The 23,880-nt window shown below is 41.7% G+C and overlaps 1 protein-coding gene across 2 annotated transcripts in view; it reads right to left on the bottom strand.

The window, feature by feature from the left end:
• DGKQ (diacylglycerol kinase theta) overlaps positions 1–23,880 on the bottom strand; it is a 103,308-nt gene that overhangs the window by 35,192 nt on the left and 44,236 nt on the right. For both annotated transcript variants that reach the window (XR_010469014.1, XM_065046266.1), the window contains exons 4-10: positions 22,427–22,512; positions 21,737–21,862; positions 20,192–20,345; positions 16,092–16,160; positions 4,802–4,902; positions 3,074–3,297; positions 2,121–2,211 (exon numbers count right to left, since the gene is read on the bottom strand). Coding sequence is in view for 1 of the 2 variants with exons in the window: in XM_065046266.1 (XP_064902338.1) it covers positions 2,121–2,211; positions 3,074–3,297; positions 4,802–4,902; positions 16,092–16,160; positions 20,192–20,345; positions 21,737–21,862; positions 22,427–22,512 (851 nt within the window). In the remaining variant the exon portion in view is untranslated. The remainder of the gene's footprint in view (positions 1–2,120; positions 2,212–3,073; positions 3,298–4,801; positions 4,903–16,091; positions 16,161–20,191; positions 20,346–21,736; positions 21,863–22,426; positions 22,513–23,880) is intronic.

The following is a 23,880-nucleotide window of genomic DNA, read 5'->3' as shown; positions in this document are numbered from 1 at the left end:
AAGGATCAGAAGTAACATCAGTCTTTACTTGATGAGCTGTGACCTTACAAACATGGACATAGAGCAGACACATTCAATGCCGCCTTCACCACCAGTGATGGGCTCTGGAACCCCTGGAGCCCTGTGCTGGAAGACTGTGATGGGGGGGACGATAAACTCCTGGGCAACTCTGAACTTGTTCGAGACTGGTTAGTCCAGCTAGATGTGTGTGAGCCTATGGGACCCAATGGGATTTCCCCCGGGGTACTGAAGGACCTGGCTGATGTTGTTGCAGGATCTCTTTCCATTATTTTTCAACCATCCTGGGAGTCTGGAGAAGTCCCAGTTTTCAAGAAGGGTAGGAAGGAAGACCCTGGTAATTACAGGCCTGTCAGCCTCACTTCAGTGCTTCGTAAAATTATGGAGAAGGTTATTCTGGAAGTTACTGAAAAACACTTTGGAGACAACACAGACACCGGTCCCAGCCAGCACAGCTTCATGAGGGGAAAGTCCTGCTTAACCACTTTAATTTCCTTTTATGACAAGGTCACCCACCTAGTTGATCAAGGGAAGGCATAGTGAACGTGGTGGGTTTGGATTTTAGCAAAGCTTTTGATACTGTTTTTCACAGTATCTTTCTGGACAAAATGTCCAGCGCAGAGCTAGACATGTCCATAACACACTGGATGAGCAACTGGCTGATGGGTTGGGCTCAAAGGTTTACAGTAAATGGGGTTTCATCAGGCTGGCAGCCAGTCACCACTGGAGGTTCCCCAGAGCTCAGTTTTAGGGCCAGTGTTCTTTAATGTTATTAAAAATGATCAGGATGCAGGAATAGAATGCACATTGAGCAAATCTGCTGATGATACTGAACTAGGAGGTGCTGTGGACTCCCTCAAGAATAAAGAGGCCTTACAGAGAAATCTGGATAGGCTAGAGAGCTGGTCAATCACCGACCATATGAAATTTAACAAGAGCAAGTGCCAGATTATCCAGCTGGGATGGGTAAATACATACAAACTGGTGTGTGAAAGGCTGGAGAGCAGCCTCATAGAAAGGGATCTGGAGGTCTGGGTTGATGGCATATTGAATACGAGTCAACAGTGTGCCCTGGCAGACAAAAGGGCCACCTGTGTCTTGCGGTATATCAAGCATTGTCAGCTGGTCAAGGAAGGTGGATGTCCCATCCTACACTGCACCGCTGTGGCCCCACCTCAAGTCCTGTGTACAGCTTTGGGCACCTCAACATAAGAAGGACATCAGACTACTAGACTGTGTCCAGAGGAGGGTGTCCAAGATGGTGAAAGGTCTTGAGGGCAAGACTTATGTGGAGTGGTTGAGGTCATTTGGTTTGTTCAGCTTGCAGAAGAGAAGGCCGAGGGGTGACCTCATCACAGTCTACAGCTTCTTCATGGGGGACAGTGGAAGGAGAGGTGCTGATCTCCTCCCTCTAGTGACCACTGATATGACATGAAGAGATGGGATGAAGCTGCATCAGAGGACTGGACATCAGGAGAAGGTTCTTCACTGAGAGTGTGGTTGGTCACTGGAACAGGCTCCCCAGGGAAGTCGTGACAGCAGCAAGCCTGTCACAGTTCAAGGAGAGTCTGGACAACACTCTTAGTCACAGGGTTTAATTCCAGTTAGTCCTGTGAGGAGCAGGGAGCTGGACTCTATGATCCTTATAGGGAGCTTCCAACTTGAGATACGCTGTAATTTCGTTTGCAGAGCAGAGCAAAGAAGTGGGAGACCAGCACAAACACCCTAACAGCGGCTGCCAGTTTTGCAACAAGGTAAGGTAAGCAGTGTAGTTACACACAAGTGTATTTTAAATATCTCAAGACATAAACAGCCAGAAAAAAATATACTGCATGTCAAGAACTATTGTGTTCTTGCCAGCAAATCTGCTTGACCCAACAAGACTGACAGTAACTTCCAGCATGGAGTAACCAGGTCTACCATCAAGACTGCAGAAGGTTTTGAGCATCTTATCAGTCACAAGAGATCATCCACCAAATATTAATAAGATTTGCATCAGGCACAAATGGACTGATCATAATTTTTCTAAAGAGAAGAACATAGACACCCCACTTCAGGGTCACTCAGGTGGTATGTGGACATCCTTATGATCTTTCATTTACCTGCCTTCCAAGTAATGGAAGCACTTCTTCAATCACAGTCTGCGTAGTGCTACTCTTATTTACTCGTAGAGAGACGTATGCCATTCCCACCCTAGAGAGAAAAGAAATACTTATTTTAGGACCTGACCTATCCTGTGTGTGTCTTTTTTACCTAAGTGGCACATTTCCTGTGGAGGGTAGGCAGAAATTTGCATTAGCTGAAGATAGTTGTTCACTGAGGCTCATGGCAGATGCAGCATTAACCCCACAGACCAGCAAAGACTTTAATCTCAAGGAACTGGTCATTGTGATTGTAGCACTGCAAATTTGTTTATTTGCAGAGAATTACCTTCAGGTCTTTCATAAAATTTGGCAACGTAGTTGCATTAGTAAAATTAACAAAGGTTTAAATTTTATCCCACTGCTGTTAAGAAATAAATAGGTCACCAGCCAGTCTTGTTTCCACTGCTAAATATGCTTAAAATACATATTGTCTCGCTGTTACATGGAACAGATTTTTTTCTTTTTTTGTTTCTTTCTGTTTCTTTTTTCTGTTTTTTTTTTTTTTCTCCTATTCAAACATCAGAAGTTACACTGAATTCTTCCTACTTAATATTTATTAAAAAAAAATAATCAAGTTTTCAAGTGACATGTGTGTCATTATTTGTTTACAGATGCAGTTAATTTAAAGGTGCATCTTCTTGGCCAAACGCACACTAACAGAATGGCACAAATTGCATAATGTGTTCCATGCATTAAAGAAACCCATGAGCATGTTTCCAGGCATGGATTGAATAACATGCATATTACTCATTCAGAAAAATAAACAGAAGAGTCCTGAAACTCAGAAAAAGCTACATTTGCTGTTATTTTATACTTGTGGAACTTCAATGACTGAAACACACTGGACTAGACTACAGAGTACAAATGCAGCCAAGCAGAATAACCTCATGATAAAGGAGAAAAACACTCACTTCAGCCAGGCAGGATAAATTCTGATCACTTCCTCATCCTTTGGTTTGGCTCTGATGATCCAAGCTTCAGGAACAGATTCTCGGAATACCGAGCCCAAGTTGCTGTCCTCTGCAGCATCGTTCCTGTTGATAACATCATCAGACAGCAGCGCCTGCTGCGTGAAGGTCTGGAGCTCGTACTCCTGCTGCTCATCATTGATGTAGTATGCCCTCAGAGCAGACTCCTACGGCACAGCAAGATAAATTAACATTTTCCTGAAAAGATTCCGTGAATACCTGCGTAGCCATAGACATTTATAAACACCTTACTTATGCAATCAACTTTTACGGCACATTATAAGCGCAGAACAGTGAACTAATAGCAATGGCAAAAAAACCAACCAACCAAACAAAACAAAAGCGAAGTTTTGAAAACAAATTTTGGTGGAAGATACAAGAAGAAAGCTTGAGATAGTAACAATTTGAACACAGCCCACAGTATTTTTGTCAAGTGACAGTCATTTAAACTCCATAGATCAAATGTAAAAATTCAGCACCAGTAAAGCTAACCTCACTGCATGCAAAACTTACTCCATGAGGAAAATGGTAAATTACACTTGATTGTGCTCAGGTCTGCATATTCAACCTTCTTGCACTATGGCCACACTGAAAACTAGCGAACGTTTCAGCCACAGCACTGCCTAAACCCACACACCTGTGAAAAGGTAAGGGCTGTCCTGGCAAGGTGTAAGCAGTCACAGGATTCTATATCTATTACTGGCCTGTGCCCACAGCACCTCTGCTGACACAAACACTGCAGTGAATACAGCCCAGTAAGTCACGACAACTGGTACTAACCTGCCCTGGTATTGTAAGTAGCAGCCTGATAAAATGTGCTTTAAAGGTAAGTAGCACTCCTAAACAAATGTGTTTTCAGCACTGTACAAAATTTTCCTTGAAAATATTTGACATGCAGAACACTACAGATCCCCTTCAAAACTCCTGTTGACTTTGAGCACAATATAAAGAAAAAAATCTTAAATGAGCTGTAGGTTTCAGTGGTCAAAATTCTGATGTAACAGACTCTGCAGGCTCCTGTGCCAAGTCCTTTAGGACTCTGAGTCTTCACTACTCAGTTTTGCTGTGCAGCACCCCATACCCCTTCTGGGCTTTATTTCTGCATAGCACAGCGTGTCTGTCCAACCGAGTAAATTCAGATCTGCATAGAACATTTGATTTAGTACTGAGCCATGTTTCCACCCCAGATGGAGCACTGGAAAAGCCAGGGAGTAGCCACTATGCAACTGATAATTCATTACTTTCACGGCCAACAAATGGAGGTAATTATGGCATGCTTCAGTCTGCAAAGCTGATTCACTCAAGTGCAATAGTGGTGGCTGTCCATGATAAACGTCAAACCACTGAACACTACAGGAGAGGAGCAAGGTCTAAGGAGCTGATTATCCAGTATTGCTCACATCCGAAAAATCAGAGTTCAGTGTCACATGGGGAATAAGAATGGCTGTTTAATGTGTGATATGCTGTGGTCCCCCAATATGCTATATTCTTCAAGTGCTCAAAAATAAGAGCACTACATCAAAGTCAAATCACACTGTAATATTATAGCCTATTTACAGATTTTGTTCTTCTTGAGTTACACTTGTAAAACTGTTAGCTTTTGACTATTGTAATATATAATAATATGTCTCTTTATCACACTAGAATATTGACCTTCACCAGGTATCTTACCACAACTTCTTCATTTTTTGCAATCCTTGGAACTGAAATCAGTCGAAATTGATTGCGTTTCACTGCATCATTCCCATCAAATATCTTTAACGTTTGTTTACCTGAATGAAAACAATTATTTTATTTCAATAACACACCCCTCAAATCATAAGGCTACCTGAATAGGAATGCAGCCAATAGGAATGCAGTACAATGGACTGTTAAAAACTTGCTTTTAAACACCGAGCCATTTCTTCATCACAAGTTTTGAGGCTGAATATTTTTGTTTTGTTAATGTTCATTTAAAATGGGTACAGGAAGGAGTATTTCAAGGAATCGTAGTTTTATCCTGGCTTTTGATGTAACTGTTATAACTATACAGTTTATGTTATCACTTCTTCACCTTCACCATTCAAGACTGCATTTGTTACAGGCAAGTTCAACAACATGAAAGCTGGGACAGAGGGCCATCACCTCCAGAACAGCTCCCCAGGCACTGCCAATTCTGAGAGCATCCTTCCAAAGAAAGTCCTTAAAGTAGCCGGGTAACTGTACAGACAACAGGAGAAAACACAGGAACAAGAGAAAAACTAGAAGAATGAAGGTACAGCAAATGAACTACAACTCTTTGTTTGATTTGACTACAGCCTTACCAAATCCATGCTGAAATCACGGAGCACTGGTTGTTGCACAGACATCTGTGAAAGGGCGAGGAGTTACGGATTTCAGGTTCACCTTTCACAAAGATGAGTTAGACTCACACAGTCCACTGTATGACAAAGTTTCTCTCTTATTTAAGTGACTATTTTAAGAGCAATCGCAAAGTGCAACCAAATTCTCATAGAACAGGCAGTTTTTGAAAGGTTTTAAGAACAAATAATATTATCAGTCCAGCATACGTGTCTTTACCACCTATGGAAAGAAATCATCAGTCCAGACCAAAAAAGAGACTCCAACAAGAGAGACCTCGTGTCTTCTCCTGATTGCATCCTTATGAAGAGACCTGACAGGGTGTTCAGATTTGCACATTCTTTAATGTACTCCCCAGAGAGCCCATGCTTTATAACACACATGACTATCCTTCATGGACAGAATTTGCCCTTTTTATTCCATTGTCACTCTTTGTACAGCACAATGTTAAGGACTCTGATCTCATAACAAATCTGTATGCCTGCACTCATCATAAAGTAATAAAATCACTTAGAAGCTATCACTTGCAGACTTGAAATGTTAGAGGTCTTAACTGAAAGCCACGTACATCACACAACTGATTAATCATGCAGTCTGTTATTATGCACTGAAAAGGAGAGATACACCACATGCTGGAGTCTACTTCCTCCTTTCTCTTACAGCTTGGAAATACTTTGTAGTACAGCAGAAAGTACTGAAAGCCTTTTGCTCTCAAATAATACCGGTGTTTAGGTTCGAAGAACCACATTAGCAAACGAACAATTGTCACAGAAGGATTAAAAAGAAGAGCTGGAACGGAAGGAGTAAAAAACCCGAACTATTCCTAACTGGTGGCTGAAAAAAGCAAGCGAGAATCCCAGGCAGAAATGTGGAACGAAGCTGGAGAGGGGTCTGGAGAACAAATCTGATGAGGTCTTAAAAATGCCCAAATTGGACACAACCCTGAACAAACTGCTCTGGTTGACCCTGCTTGAGCAGAGGGTTGGCCTCAATAATCTCCACACTGCCTGCAACCTCAGCCATGCTGTGACTCTGTGAAGGGAAACCTGTATGATGGTTGTAAAAAGGAAGAGAGAGACACTAACAGAATAAATAAGATAATAGCATCACAGAATAATTTGAGTTGGAAGGGACCTTCAAAAATCACCTAGTCCAAACACCCTGCCACGAACACAGACGTTTTTCACTAGATGAGGTTGCTCAAAGTTGCATCCAACCTGGCCTTGAACACTTCCAATGATGGGGCATCCGCAACTTCTTTGGGCAACCTGTTCCACTGTCTCACCACCCTCATCATAGAGAATTTCTTTCTTATGTCCAAACCAAGCCTACCTTCTTTCACTTTAAAATGGTTGCCCCTTGTCCTATCACTACAGGCCCTGACAAAAAGTCTCTCTCCATCTTTCTTATACAACCCCCTCTGAGTACTTGAAAGGCCCCAGTGAGGTCTCCCCAGAGCCTTCTCTTCTCCAGGGTGAACAACCCCAACTCTCTCAGCCTGTCCTCACAGCAGAGTTGCTACAGCCACCTAGTCATCTTGGTGACCTCCTCTGGCCCCTCTCCAACAGGTCCATGTCTTTCCTGTACTTTCCAGCTCCAGAGCTGGACACAGGACTGCAAGTGGGGTGTCACCAGAGCAGAACAGAGGGGCACAATCAACTCCCTTGACCTGTTGGACACGCTGCTTTTGATGCCGCCCATGACATGACTGGCCTTCTGGGCTGCAAGCACACATTACCAGCTCATGTCCAGCTTTTCATCCACCAGTACGCCTAAGTCCTTCTTGGCAGGGCTGCTCTCAATCCCTTCATCCCCCAGCCTGTATTTACACCAGGGATTACCCTGACCCAGGTGCAGGACCTTGCACTTGATCTTGCTGAACTTCATGAGGTTTGCATGGGCCCGCTCCTTCATCCTGTCAAGGGCTCTCCGGATGGCATTCCTTCCCTCCAGTGAATCAACTGCATCACTCAGCTTGGGGTCATCTGCAAACTTGCCAAAGGTTCACTCAATCCCACTATCTGTCACTGACGAAGGTAGTAAATAGCACCAGCCCTGGTATGGACCCATGAGGGACATCACTTGTTAGTGGCTTCCACTTGGACACCCATGTGAAAGTACAAAGGGTTTAAGCAGAAAGCAAAAGAACTAAAATCCTACATCCAAGTGACATTGAAGCAAAAATTACTGCCTTTCTAAGTGGTATCTACAACATGACAAATTTTTGGGCTCCTGGTTTTGCGGGTCTCCTTCTGGCTCCTGTCCAGAAGAATGGAAGCACAGCTCTAATTTCTTCTTTCCTATATGACTACTCCTCAGGGACTCTTTCGAGACCAGTTAGCTGAAACCTTTTACAATGTCTGTTTAGGAAATACAATCACACAATTTCCTCATGCAATGTACACTCTATACAGCAAAGGAGAGTAAATTATTCTACTGGAGAACTAAGCTTGGGATATATTATATGATACACTAGAACTATTCAACTGTTTTAAAAAATATGACAAGTAGTATTACCAGGTGGATTTGGCTTCTCAGTTTTCCAACTATCAACTCAGTGGTTGTGCCTGTTGTCTATTTTTTTTTTTAGTCACAATACAAGGAACATTTTAAATATTATCAACTCTCACTTCTAAAGCATCATGGAAACTCTATTGCCTTTGCATTGAGACTACAGCACGTCAGAAAGTGATCTGCTCCTTTAAACCCTGCTGGATTCATGTCAGAAAAAGCGAATTGTTTTAGAAACAGATTTCTGTCAGAGTGACTTTAGCACAGACAAATTTTAACCCAACGACACACTGTGTCCTGGGGGACCTTCGTTAGAGCTAACAGAACTTGAGAAAAAACAGCAAACACTGGTTATTGACAGCACAGCCAATGTTCTGCATATCAATTTTTGTAACACTCTCATAATCGGTACTGTTTTCTCTAGCAATTAGAGAGTAGACAATCATCTGAGTATAAAAATATTCATCCAAGTTTTAGTACTTGTTTTCATTCAAACTGCCTTTGTATTCTGCTCTTGTTAAGATACTAACTGGCCCAAAAGAATCAATCCCTAGTAATTTTAACTGGAGATTTTTTAACGAGCTCTGCACTTCTTATGACCAGCCAAATGTTGCAAAAAGTTGTCTTGACTCTTAAAATAAACTAGTTTGCAAGGAGGAGTTTAGATCCACAGACCAGTAGCAACGTCCTAAGCTCAAGTACATTCCTTAGTTAAACACAGTATGCTCGGTCCTGCTTTCCTTAAAAGTAATCTGATTACGTGTCATACAAAACAAGCTCAATTTATCAGTGAAAAATCATGTTTAACTTTGTCACTGTATTCCTCACAGAGGTCACTCTTACTGCAGCCTGATGAAAGATGGCTTTCTCTAACATGAGCTTCTGGGGACACTGTGGCAGGTGTGCTTCCTGCCCACTGTTCTACAACACCAGAAACACCTCAGCCTTCTTGTGCAGAATCGATGGACCCTGCATGGTGACTCTGGTCACATACACATCTTGACGGAGTGCTGACCATCACGTGCCAACCCAAGGGGCAGTGGTTATGGTCACGTATACTCCTCGGCTGGGGGACAGGAATGACAGGGATCTTAGGAGATGAAATGCCTCGGTCAGGAGAAGTTTCTAGACACTGAACATATATGACCACAGAGCAGATTCAACCTAGGTTATAAATGGAGCCCTGCCAGAGATGCCTTTTGAGTCAGTCCTCTTCAGAGCAACGGGGCTGCAGCTGGGGACTCTGCCCTTAGGCTGGGACACCACCCAAGGACACTTCCTCGAGGACCAAGTGCCCTCATGTTTTTGGTGAGTGATCATACCTTCTGGGTCACCCTTGAAGGCCCTTGCCCTGTTGGCAAGTGATTATATATTCTAGATCATCCTTGAGAACTCTCACCTTATTGGTGTGTGTATTTGCTGGGTTAGCCTTGGAAGTCCCCATCTTGTGAGTGGGTGGACACACGTTGGGAGTCCTCATTCCAAAGTTGTGGGGCACCCCCCAAGCCTGTGTTGACCGTATAGTGATTAAAACCCAACCGCTACCCTGAACCTGTGATGTCTAACATTGTCGGAGTGCTGAATGATTTGGACAAACCTTGTTTTAGCTGGTTTTCCTGCTGCATGATTCTGGTTAGAAAAAGTTTCCAGTTTGCTACCTGTCTGTCTTGGTTTTGGTGTGCCTCTATGACCAACACATTAACAAAGAACAAACAGCTACTTATCTGGCCACAACTAATCATCCAGAAAAACACTTCCCAACTAATTCAAGTGTACATCCACAATATTAAAGAGGTGTCCTATGTCAGATTGATTTGTCTAACTAGCCTTGGAAAGAAGCTCAACTATAATCACTTGTAAAGTCGGATAAAGCTCTTTCTCCCTCCAGTTCCAACTTTTAAATATTAGAAAATTATTCAATTACAGAAGTGAAGTCTGCATACCACTACTTAGTATAAAAAGTCTTCCTAATATGCAATAGATGAACATAACAAACTTTGGTATTTAAAGGAGTTACTGCCTGTTTTATAATATCAACACTTGACTGCCAAATGTCTTTTATCTTTTCTTGCTGGATCAGACTAAACAGTACCAGGACTTTCTCCTGAAAAACACATTACTTTTTTCCTTATAATGGGATAAAGTGTTGGAAAACAAAAAAACAGTTCTTCATGCTTATGCTTTTCAAGGGGAAAACAACTACAAAAAGGTCATCTCCAGCATAATTTACCAAACTCTGGAATTTGACTTTGGAGGCTAAGATATCACGTTTTCCTGGGAAAAGGATAAACGGCATTTGATGAGTCCAAAGTTCACATCCTTTGACTTCCAAATCCCCACAGACAAGACACAGCTTCTGAAAAGACTTGGGAGCGTCTTGAGGCAGAGACAACAAAATGATGCCGTCTTGAAGACAGTCTTTCAGAATTCCAGATTCTTCCTTTCTCCGGCTGTTCCTCTTCCAGGAGAGCCATCTGCAGGTGTCACTTCTCTGAACTTGTTTTCATGAGCACCTCAAATTCCTCTAGTTCCAAGACAGTTTTGAAGCACAAAGCTGTGCTAGTAGCCACCCTCCCACACTGTTTGCCAACTCTGCACCCTTCTCCTTTAGAGAGCTTAGCTCCTTTTAGAGCTTCTCCAAGCACCTGCCACATGTATCACCACTTGGTCTGGTTTTACCTGCTTCACCCTCTAGCTTTAGGGCTCCAAACCCACTGAAGTCATGTTTCAAAGAAACATGTTATATGCTTAGTCATCTGTAAGAACTTTTAGCAGAATGCAATGTCCCTTTTTATGAAGGCTGAACATCGTCCTAAGTATCTGTAGCGAAAAAAATCCCCCAAATCCACACATGCTGCCTCTGCTTTTTCCAGTATGTTCCTGCTTGCAGAATTACAGTGAAGGTCTTATCCACACTGTCAGCAGGTTTGGGACAAGACGTAAGTAAGCGCTAAGCCAACAATTTGGGTCTATCTACTACAAGAACACTTTATCTCCCTTACTCGGCAGGTGATCAGCTATCAGAGCAGAGCACTGCCTGGCCAAACAGGGGCTGTGGAAGGACATGCTGTGAAAAGCAGGTTTGCTGACAGCACCGCAGCCCCCATTGCTCTCATCAGACTCCTCTAAAACCTCCTTCAGAGGGTTTTCTCTTGACACTTGCATTTTGTCCTGCAGAAGATGGGCACACGCAGCAGCGAACAGTTCACATGCAGCCAGTGAGTGCTGAGGGACCCGCACGGGGCAGAGGGACCCTCAGATTGGGACCGTGCCCACCACTCTTCATGTGTCCCTGTCTGACAAATGGGTTCCACATGCACATGGACAGAAATTCTGTCGAGCCCTCAATACACCTCCTGAAAAGTGTCTGTACACGCTTCCAGCAGGCTGCTATGGGAAACTGTACCCAAGCACCAAGACAAGCAGGATGTTAAAGCATGTTAATGCATAAGCACAGAAACAACCCAAAAGCATGGATGTCCACATCATTCTTAAGTATCTATGATTAAATTTTAACCTGATAAGCTTTGTCATAAGGACCCCTAAGGAAGGGAATAGATTAACACTAGCTGACAGCATTTGTGAATTTATCTCCATAGTCTTCCAGCAATGTTGCTACAGAACTACAGGAAAACTTTTTCAATCTTTCTTCTTGAAGAGATTTTCCATAAAACCACTTTACATTTTCACAAGGCAGTTAAAAAGACGTGCTCGCCTTCCCTGAAGTAGACCCCAACTTGTAAGAGACATAAAGCATGAGGGGTGATGAGATTCAGGGAGCAAGAGAGAAGCAGGCAGACTGAAAGGGAATCAAGCCAAAGGGGCAGCAACACTGGGGAGTAAATTTAGTGCTTAGGGAAAGATGGAAACTGGGAGAAACAAGCTGGGGAAAAGCACAAAACACAACTTGGTAAGAAGCGAGAACAATACTGGGAAATATCGAGTGTCAGAAAAAGCATGTGAAGGAGGCTGAAGGAAGGAGAGGAAAGGAGAACATGTACAAGGGGGAAAGTGAAGCAAAAGAAAAGTAATGTGATTTTTCAGAACACCCATTTTTCTTTTCCCAGTAGTTACAGGCAGTTCCCCCAAGAAAAGGAACTACACCACTTATCCTAGCACTTAAACCACTAGTTCACTCAACAGTCAAGCAGAACCCTGTTGTTTCAAAATACCTTCAAATGCAGGTGAAGCAAATTGTCTTGGGGGAACTGACACCAGGTACAGCAATTTAACTTGTAAATGGGTATCTCCTGAAGTACCACTGAAGAGAAGCTTTTGTGAGCAAAGAAGTTGAGGACATGGAGAAGCAACATCCCTCAACCACTGTCAAAAATGGATAAGCTTTAAAATAAAAAGAAAGCTGCCTAGGCTTCACCATACAGTAGTCAAGTACCCTCAGTTTTTATTGATTCCCGGCAAGCAATTAGGCAGAATTTAACATATTCTCATGTTCCCAGATCCCTGCAGACTGACACACAAGTAAGAACTCTTAATAACTCATTTTTTATTTCAAGAATTACTGAGATAGCTCCTCTGGGGTTCATTTGTTGCATGTATACAATAAACCAACCTTTTTTTTTTCCCCCTCTCCGCTAAGTCTTCATATTACCATGAAATAAAAGGAATTATTTTCAAAGGTTGCCTTTGACTTCTCGAGCTTGACAGATTACATCTGTGGTTGCATCTTAGCCAAGACCAATGAATTTTGTCTCCAGGAAAACACGAATAATCTGTGCTGGTTGAAACCTAGTCCAACATCGCATCTCAGACAGGACAGGCAATGCACACCCCTGAGAGGCACCCCGAAGGAGCACTTTTAATCCCTCTCTGTACCTCCATCCCCAGCTATTTAAGGTCTGTCATTACTGAACAGTTTTATCAGTTACATATTCCCACGATGACCAAGAATTATTTTAGTATGAAGATGGACTTTGGGGCTCAGGTCACTCCCCAGGCAATACAACTACCTATACTAATAAGAGCACCCATATGATGTTTATCCTACTATTCCTTTAACATTCAATTCTCCTCAAGTTAATTTTTCATTGTGTAGACAAGTCCTTAGAAGCTGGCTCATGTTCTCAGGCACAAGGATTTATAGTGCTGTTCCAAACCTGCTCTGTAAGTCTGTTAAAGCTATCATCTCAGAAAGTGTAAGGTTGCTTTTAAGGTCATTTTATGCATCTGGCTTCAGTATTTCCATAGGCTAAATTACACTGTTGACCTAATATATTTAAACTCCCCAAACTAAGATATTCATCTTCTAACTCTACACTTCACTCAAAAAACCTACTACAATAGCAAAGAAACAAAAGGGAGTGCAAACCACTAATTCAAATTTCCTTCCAATATTAATCTACAGATTTTGCAAGCTTTCCTACTGGCTTCTTTCCTATGTAAAAGCATGTCTTTACAAGTCAATATTATTCAATTTGTTCTGACTTGTTTTCACTGTTTTTAAAAATATGCAACTCTAAAGCATGGAGAGCTGGAATTAAGAAAAGCCACCATATTCTGGAATGTAATTCTGTTCAGACACTCCTGGGGGACAGCACGGAAACATCCCAAAAGATGTGGCAGAGCTGCTGAGTCAACACACAGAAGCTAATGAGCAGGTCACTCCTGACTCATATCACAGAAATGAGATTACCTAGAGATCCATAGAAGAGGTCCAGCACACTATAACCATGCCTCTGCCATATTTAATTTGACAGGTTATGAGTTCCCACACACAGAGGCACAGAAGCACAGCGGCTGCCAGGTGAACCCCAATAATTTTGTTAGAGAAGCTATCAGAGAAGCCAGGCCTGCCCTGGTGCAGGAGCAGCTCAGTGGACCACCTTACCAAGTGTGGAGGTTGCCCAGGGCATGAGGCTCTGCAAGACACATGGCTAGAGCATTCTGAGATTGTACAAGAGTTGTTAGGAGATGTTTAGGGGAGGAACCAAAGGCAGGGGCAGGGAGGGATCAAGGTGGTTTGGGGAGGAATGAGTATGGGAAAATAGAGGGATAAGGAGATAAAAGCAGCTGGTCACAGTTAAAGAGGTTGCTGGTTGGTGTGCCTGCCTGGCCATGTCCTGCACCTGATCAGCACAGTCTGTCCTGACTTCCCAATAAATGGTATTTCTAACTCTTCTTGCAGGTGTGGTTTCTACTGCTGCGTACATATATGTGCATATGGGTTCCAGGGTGCAGCAAATGAAACTCCTGCTCATGCTCCACAGGTCACTGTGGCCCATGTGTCTATGCATTCAGCAACCACAGTGACAGCTGCTGTGTGAGCACCAGCAAACATCAGGCTGGACTCACCAGCACGCAAGGTGAGTGGCCTGGGAGCCACATGTGTGTGTCTCTGTGAGCGAGGCACCCGTCAGAGATGACCACTGGAAGGACCAGGAGGTCCAGGATGACTGATGGAGAGACCACGGGGGCTGGGAGTCCACCAACAGACCCAGAGGAGAGAGTGTGTGTGTGTGTGCATATATGTATGCACACATACATTCACAAGGCTGCACACACAGGTATATCTAAACATATTTATGTATCAGAATATGTGTATGTATAGACACACACATTGCCACCACCAGACCTTCATCCTGCTTAGCCACAGAGGGGACAAGATGCTGCAGCAGCTTCAGCTCTACTGGGTTACCAGATTTGGAGACCCCTAATCCCTAATATCATTAAACTAAAACTTTCAAACTGTTTTTTTTTGGTGAATACTTTCTTTTTAGAAGACATTAGAATCACTTCCTACCTACTGAGCTTTCTAAATCATAGCAAAGTAACTGGGCTCTACACTGACTTCTGTTTTGCAAAAACGCATTATGGGGAAGCAATTTGTTTTAATGCCACTGTTCTATTTAAAACACAAGTGACAATTCTGCACGTGAGCCTTGAACACGTACCATCTACTGCTGCTTCCTCCAGTCCATAGACACACACTGTGTACGAACAAAGGACATATGAAAGTTTGTATCCTGCCCCAAAATTCAATAACTTTTTTTGTTCTTTGGGGAAGGCTGTCTAAAGCTGAACTGTTCCGTACCAGTACAATCAACCAATCCAGCTGAAGTATCTGGATATATAATTTGCTCTTTGACAGTCATAGGTAAGGGAAATAGCCATAGCTGGTGAAGTAAGGAAGTCCAGACACACAACCACGTATGTCACTTAAAACACTGGAAAAAGTGAAAGTTTTTTTAGATAGAACTGCAGGTAGTCAGAGCCTGATCCCATAACGAGGCAGCGTGGTGGTGGATCACAACTCACAGTCATCAAGAGACACCAGATTCACATTTTAAGAAGGGAAACAAAAGCATGCTTGAAATCACTTCCATAACTGAGTTAATTATTTACAGAGCAGAATTTTTTAAAAAATCCAAACAGCATTTGCACAATTAACCTACTAATTTTGTAAGACCTATAGTCTATTGAAAAAAAAAGAAAAAATATTTATTGATCAGAAATTTCATTTTTTACAACAATCCATGCAGCAAGCACCATGGTAGCAAGTACTAATATGGATATAAGTGATGAGATGCCCTTAAATTGTGGTTGGTTTCATCTCCTGAAAAGTAAGACTTTGGCTAATAGCAGCCCCAGAAAACTCCACAAGCATAAGAATTCTAACCATGTAAGAAGTAATGACCCTTATCTCAATCCTGATGCATAGGAATAAATATACTTCTACTACAACATGCCCAAGCTGAAAAAAAAAAACCACCACGTAGTGTCTTCAGTAAGATTTGGATCCAGCCATCTTAAAAGAAAAAGTCTTTGAAAAGACTTGCTGTTTGCCTTTTAAATTGTTTGCTTATCTACAGATTGTTAGTACCTTGCTTTCTTTTTTGATTACCAAGCTGAGAGGAATTATCTGTTTGACAGGATAATGAACGGATTGTCACTTATGCCAATCTATCAGTGGAAAACAGAGAGCAGATATTTGTCATATCATCAACATATGTGTTGGACCAACACTTCGTGCCTCAAATTGATACCTAGCATTAGTAAAATAGCCACTTAATATTTTTTTCATAAGGCAAAGCAAGATTATAAAAATAAAGACTGGAATGGGTGATTATTCACCACTTACTAAAATTCTGCTTACTTGAATCTGTTGAAATTTGGACATCTTTTGCTGATCCCTGTGTTGACCCATCAACATCATCATCTTCATCTGTGAAAACAGAAACATTTTAAGGAAGGACTCTTATTAATTTGAACTAGGAAAAAAAAAAAAAGTGGCTGTCATTCAGGGATGGTTTCCATCAAGGAAGCTAACACAAAAGAATGCAGTCAGAAAAGTACTCTTTCTTCTTTGGCCTATTTTGTGATAATAATCGGTATTATAAAACCAGCACTATGAAAAACCCCAGCTTGCATTGTCATGTAACTGCAGTGAAGGCAGCATACCTGAAAGTCCTTCTACTATTAGCTTTAATATTGCAACTACTGTGTTTCATCCTTTGTTTAAGCTGTGATGTTTGCCTATAACCAAAGTATATATGGTTTCCACTGTTTTAAATCACCAGATTAGTCCAGGAATTGCAATAACAGCTTTCCAGTTAGAAGCGTGGGTATTATATAAATAATTTCCATAAGTGAAAAGTAGATTTGCTGACACTCAAAGACAAAGAAATTACTGTGCTCCAGAAGAGGACTTCAACAGCAGCTCATTGCTACCAGTAAAAGCTAGGAGCTTACAAGTCAGATAATAGAACAGCCTGCAAAATCACACACCAAATACTCAGAAAAGATTACAATAACAGCTACTAACAGTTATGTTTGCTTCTGTGAAGACAACATCCTGGCTGCATTCTCATTCCTGACTCGCAGGTCCGTACAGGAAGACTGGTGCAAATCCAAACGCGACAGATTTTTCATGTCTAAGGGCAGCAGCAGCGTGCAATGTAAGCCAACCCAGTGTGCTGACCATGTAACGGCTTTCATACTCCTACCCATTGAAACTCCCAGTCAGTATTGATTGGGATGCAGGCAAAGCTCCCAAAAGATACAAACCAGGCAACACCTTTATAAAAACTATGCCTTGCAGCTGGGGGAGAAAGCAGGAAATCAAAGTACAAAACAAGAGAGAAAAAGAAAATAAAATCAGTTAAGACAGATTTTTCAGAGCAAGAAAGTTACTGGGGAAGTCAGAATCCTAACACAGGAAGACCTTCCAAGAATCAGAATTACGGCATGTCAAGAAGGGTAATCAGCAGGAGTCCTAAACTGGAGACCAGGTAAATGGCTGAATATTCAGGTAATGCTTCAACTGACTACAAGAAAGACCAACACTAATGTTTCTGAGCCGAGTGTTCCAAAATATAAAAGGAGGGTTGAAATATCTCCCTTGTTATAATTGTCAGATGAACAGCTCAAGTTTCAAACTGGAGAGGAATCTAGACAACATGGTCTTGAAACACCCTGAAATAAATGGAAGCTGAATGCCTTCTTGAATTTCACTTCAGACAAAACCAAATTAAAAGAGTAATAAGTAAACACAACAACAAGAAATGAAAGAATTCCTGATTGCTCCCAACCCTTCCTTTTTTCTAAGTTTAGATGCCTGCACAACACATTCCACAGAAGTGAGGACAGAGGTGCTAATTATCTTCCAACAAAGCTGAAATGCTCCTTGTTCTCTGGAAATAACCCTAATGGACACACAGTCCTGAACAAGATCTACCAACCAGAGCCTATGCTTCCCCCTGGAAAAGCAGCGAAAACTCCCAGGGCAGCTGCCCTGAGCTGCTCCGTGATCAGAGGAGCTCCCAGCACATCCTGAAGAGCGCCAGGGAGCTGCTGCACCTGTGACATGTCTTTGGTAGCTTTCAGCACATACCAAGAGCTAGTGCGTTTTTGAAAGAAAATGCAGGTGTGTTCTGTGAACATGGGTAACAAGAAGGAAAACCAGGCGAGAACGCTGAGCTCCCTGGATGCTGGGTGATGTGAGAATTAGTTTAAGGCAGAATCCGGGCCAGGGGAAAGACCTGTTTAGCAACGGTATTCGGTGCCTTTGGCAGGAACCTGCAGACAGCTGATCACCAGCAGACAACTGAGAGCAGCAAAACTCCAGCAACAGGTCTTAAAGCAAGACTCAGTAGGATTAACCAGTAGCCATGCATAGAGGCACCAGACTTGTACCTTAACATCAGGGACCTGGCTGCTAAAACAGGTGTCACGTGCCATCACTGGCTAAAGAAAAACAGAACAAAACACTTTATGTACAGCACAGCGCAAGGCAGGTACCACACCACAAATACTATTGTCGATGCCTTGCGCTGAGCCACAACTGTGGCCCATTGACCATGAAGAAAAGATGCCAAGTGCTGGGGCAGCTGTCAGGTCCCGAGGTACACCTGGAAACAGCGGCAGGAGGAAAGGGGAGCAACCCCACGGCTCAGCCCCTGCTCCCCTGGGGGTCAGCACCCCCCAACACGGGAGGACGTTGCCCACCACGCGACAGGGAGCAGGAATTCTCACAGGCCACCAGAAAAGAGATCTGGTGTTAGAAAAGAGATTTTTCAGAGCTTCGCCATATTTTATCTAGGTATAGGCAAGCTGAGCACTACAAAAGCACATTCTGGCTTTCTGAATGTGGTTTCTTATATATTTTTCACATCACATTAAAGCACTGGAAATGGTCCAAATTAAGTTACTGAGTATTTCCCCTTCCCTGTGCGTTTGTTTCTACCCACCAGATAAAGACTCATCTGCACTGCATTCTCTCAATTCAAAGTACAAGACATTCATTTTAAATAAGGGAATGCAAAAATATTATTACTTAAAAAACTTGTGTGCATAACACAAATTCGTACACTTAGCGTGTAGCCTAAGCTCTGAAATGGAAAACCTTCCCCTCCATCATAAAAAACAATGAAGGAAGAGACTAGAAGGCACAGGTACAACATTGGATTCTTCCACTCAAGGTGCTCTGTGCTCAATTTAGAGGTGATTTAGAAACTAAAACCAGAAAAAGTTTAAGTCTGACATATTAAAAAAACACAACACTGTTTAAAAGACACTCAGTAAACACCAGAAAAGTCACATCTGAAGAGGGTATTTTAAAGGTTTGTGATTAACTTCTGTTAATAATAATACAACCTCATCTTCTGTTAAGCCTTTGGGACACTTGTAAAATACCTAACAATACACCTGGATTAAGGTTCGTAATGAGTCTTTCAGCAAAACCAGGCTCATCCAGATTGTTCATTTCTGGTATTTCTTATGTTGGATGATTAAATGCTCCACGACTTTCAAGTATGTGCTGTACTTCACCTTCCCCCACCAACAACCAAATTCATTAAAAAGAAAAATAACTCACTAAAAAAAAAAACTTGCCCACCAACAAAAGTAACATAACTGCTCCTCTCCCCTTCACATTTTTCTAAGTCACTTTGGTGTACACAGGTTATTTAGACTTCAGGTCATGCAGTTTATGCAGTAGCAGGACTCCTGTTACAGCTTCTGAACAAGAGAATGTGTGTCTCCTGCTAGTGACCAAACAGCACCACCAAAAACCAACCTACCTGGTCAAAGCAGAAAGCTCAAGAACAACCTGTCAGGTTGAGGGAAGTGCAGTTGCAAATTTTTAACCTCTACAACCTACATTTTGCCTACCTTTTATTTGCTTTCTTGTTGCCAAGCACCAAAATAACAGCTTCACAAGAACATAATAATCAAAATGTAAGTTAGAAAATAGTTCAGCAGCTTAAAAAAAATCCTCTTGTTCCTAAAGAGCTGTTAAACAAACATGCACTCTAGATGGCAGCAGAACATTACCCTGCTAAACACATGATTCTCTTTCAGCAGGGAAATCTGAAAAGGGCAGAGGCTTAATCAAAGAGGCAAATAAAAATATCTGTATGCATGATATGACAAATAAAAACCAACATGTGTATCAGCAAGTGTTTGTAGCAGTGGTAACACTAATCTGCTAAGCAAATTTTTTCATTTTAGCTTCGCACTTTCTGCATGCTTACTGTTTAAAGAACAGTTTTCAAATTGCCCTGCACCACTACACAAAACTTTGAACTTTCTGCTCACAGTGTGCATATAAAAATCTCTACCCTGCCCCAGAAATAGCAAGAAGTTAAAGTACTGCCACTAAAGCCAGTGAAAATCGGCAATCATATGCTTCAGTGAAACACAACACTAGGCTAAACATGCTCATCAGTTAGTTGCATTTGACTTTGAAGTTTTTACCTGATTCTGTTTGCAAATTTTCTGATATTCGAAAACAATGCAGTTTGCTGAAGTTGCGAGAAAATAATTGCACACAGCTTGGAGGAAGAATCATATTCCTTAGTCTTCCAAAAGTACATTCTGGTGTGACGATTACATAGCAAGCAGCATGAGCCTATAAATAGAAGTATCAATTAAGGACTTTGTGAGACACAAAGGAAAATAAAATGTTTATAACAAAAAATGCACTGGAACTGGAAAACGCAGGCTAGGACATATATAGACTTTCTGTAAATCACTTCATTTAATGAGTGACCCATTTGTCACTCTAGATTTCCATTTGCTCCATTCAGTTTTTATACAACCCAAAATGGTCGTTCATATTGGGAAGAAACTCTGAGTACTACAAACCCGGCCTATTAAAAACTAAGGGTTTTTATACAGCTATGTGGAAAAGTTTAAAGTTTTGTCCTCCAACTCTGGATCTTCCATACAGATATCTACTGGGGGAGGTGGGAAGGTAGGCACGTTATATGGAACAGCTTGAAAATAGCAATATCCTCTTAAATAGCTGTTCTCACTTGCAGATTCAAAGATCACACTGTTTGAAGTTTTATTGCAAAATATGACTGGCTAGTTTCTGCCTTCATACTGGTGCGAGATCATCTGCCATTATTGAACAAGCAAACCTTTGTATGTGTGGCCATACAGCAAGTTACATTTGTTAGACTCTGCTCAAAAACAGCCCCTTCCGCCTCAGATTAAAAATATAGCCCCCATAATATTAACAAAAAAAGAATTCAAATCATACCCAAAATACTGAATAATTATTACAGAGAGTACCTCATCTTGCATTAAGTGGCAAATGAATGATTTGTAACATATACTTCTCAGTTCCTATCCCATCTGGTGCTTACTTTGCACTTTCATATTTAAATAAGATGTAGCATTAAGTGGGTGCATCAATTGTTATCTACACAGCAGAACATGTGTATGTGCAAAGCTGTGGCTGTCATGATGATTATTGAAGGGAAACATCATGTTGCACAGGAATTAGGCACAAATCATGTGAATGGAAAAACACAGAAACCAACATCAACATCTTAAAAAAACCCAACCAGCCACACAGGTTAAGATCTATTCTACACCAAAAGAAGAATAAGCATATTAGAATGCTAAGTCTTTGACCTTGCAGAATTCATGTGATTTGAAAGAAATTCTGATTTCACACAAAAAAAGTAATGGCGGACTTCTAAACATAAATCTAAAGTGATTAATCCCTGTTAAATTTTAATGCAACTGGATTTATACAAAGTTCAACTGTAACTTTGAGAATTGCTCACTTTAATGACTAACAGGGGAGGATTTAAAAAATCAGATTTTCCATCTATCTCATAAATACATACATATTTATATAAACAAATGTATAAATTAATTGTATTTATAAAGCATATATAAAGTACATTTATAAAGTGCACAAAGTATATTTATACAAAGTGTTTAAGTAAGTAGGTATACACATATATATATATGGTTCCCACAAATATATGCAACAGCACAACATACCAGGATGCCACACCATTCACATCTCATGCCAGACAGCACCTCAGAAGAGCCACAGGTTTTTTTGCAAACTTCACAACGAGCATTCGAAGAAAGGTTTCCCTCCCTCCAGTGGTGGTGGTAAGTGTCCTGGGGAACAGATCAAGACTTGGTGTTACACAAAACAGATACAGAAGCATCTTCAACCTATTTGAGAATCAGCAATTCAAACAGCTCTGAGGAAACAGCAACACAGACTAGGGCATTAGTATTTTCTTACTATGAATATGAACCTGAACAATTTAACATTTCAGTGAAAGAAGTTTAACAAACTTTCAAAAAAATTATCACATAGTGCTTTTTCTTCATGGTCCACCAAAAACAATATTCTACAAAAAAAATTATAAAATCCAGTATTATGCATGTGTTTTACAGTGTGAAGCTGGCAGTCTTGCCTCAGACAGACTGCAGGAAGCCTGAGGAACCTGATAATGTTTGCCAGGGATGCAATGCAGCCCACAGCTCAACATATAGGAAGAAAACAGAGTTCCATGTCAGCTTCCACAACGCCTTTGCCTGTCCATAAGCAACAAAACTGCTTTGATAATTGGCAGCATGCAAAAGAAAAGGCCAGAACTCTTCCCCCTCGTCCAGCCCATGCTTTTACACCAAAAACACGAGACCATTTTCTGCTGCAGAGGCATCCGCACTTACCTGGTCCTGGTGCCCATCCTGATGGCACTGCCGGCAGTCACTGCAAGCAAACGGGATACAGTCTGTGTGCACGTGTAGCTCACAAACTAAAAGCATGAAAACAAGAAAACTTTTTAAAGCTGGATAACCCCATTTTTTGCAGCTCCTCCCTCCCCCTCTCCCTTCACCCCTCCAATACTCCTCCACTACCTTTCGGCACCATACTTTCTGTTCTCCATGCTCTTCTCTGATTAGCAAAGATAGGCAATAAAAGAAGTTTACCAGCATTGTCCTGTGTGCTGCTCCATTTCCTCTGTGTTACACTGATACAGCAAATACAAGGAAAGGCTGAGCTAATTTTGCTCACAAGCACTTGCCATATTTGCTCCAATACAGGAAGTTAAATTTGTATCAACTGTTTGGCTTATTACGGCTTTGTCTCACAGTTCCACATGAACCCCTGCCTACTCCAGTGCAATTATGACTGAAGTCTACTTTGATTTAATTGAATCCAAAACAAGTCAAATGTTAAAAGCATTAACAAAGTTCTCCTGCATCCAAACATCACCAAGTCTGTAAAGTAATGGTCCTCCTGGAACAACACTCCATCCCCTTTACAAACCCTTTTCCAGACGCCTTTCTGCTGGACAGCCTGTCTCTCCACCCCGTCAGCAGAGGGACAAACGAGATGAGGCGGTTGGGGTCCCCAGGCAGGCGGGGTCACTGCCGGGGCCCCATCTGGCTCACTGGGACCAGCCGCTGACCCGCGCTGCACACACGGGCTCGCTGGGGTTTGGGAAGGGGCGCAACACGAATTGACATCAGAACATGCAAAACGACTGGAAGACATCATTTTAAGGGAGACTGCAAGCGTGTTTTAATCAGAAATAAACCCTTTTCATCGTCAGATGTCAAGGGGTTTGATTTTAAACATGACCAGAATAAACTGGTATGTTAATCTCAGAGATTTCTCCATGTTGTGTCTGCGTATGGTAAATCACCATTTCATTGTCGGCAAAGTAATAAACTTTTCAGCGCACTCTCTTAAGCAAGCTTAACGCTGTCTTTGAAAATAGCTGTTAGATACTGTAACTGGAAGAAGTTTTAGTGAAGCCTATAAAGTTTGGTCAAGTTTGGTTTTGGATAAAGTATCTTCATTACTAAAAGCTGACTTGAAGTATCAGATGTGAAAGAAAAGAGACGCTAAAAACAAACCAACCAATCACCATCAAACACAACAGCTAAAATGTTACACTGCAAAGGATCAGTCATTTTAAAAAAACCCAAACAAACAACTAAAAGATCTGAATGCCTAGCTTCATTATGGCAAGAGTTAGGAGAGTTCTCTGTGGACCTCGTAGGCAGAGATGTAGGAAAAAGATCCTCTTCTAGCTGCTTTTTAAAGATGTGTGTATACAAGTACCCTGGGAAGGCATCCGATTTTCTGTCAAATAAATGAAAGTAAGAAGCAAGCG

Source organism: Columba livia, chromosome Z (assembly GCF_036013475.1).
Source record: "Columba livia isolate bColLiv1 breed racing homer chromosome Z, bColLiv1.pat.W.v2, whole genome shotgun sequence".
NCBI lineage: Eukaryota > Metazoa > Chordata > Aves > Columbiformes > Columbidae > Columba > Columba livia.
This window is presented reverse-complemented; position numbering and strand designations above follow the sequence as displayed.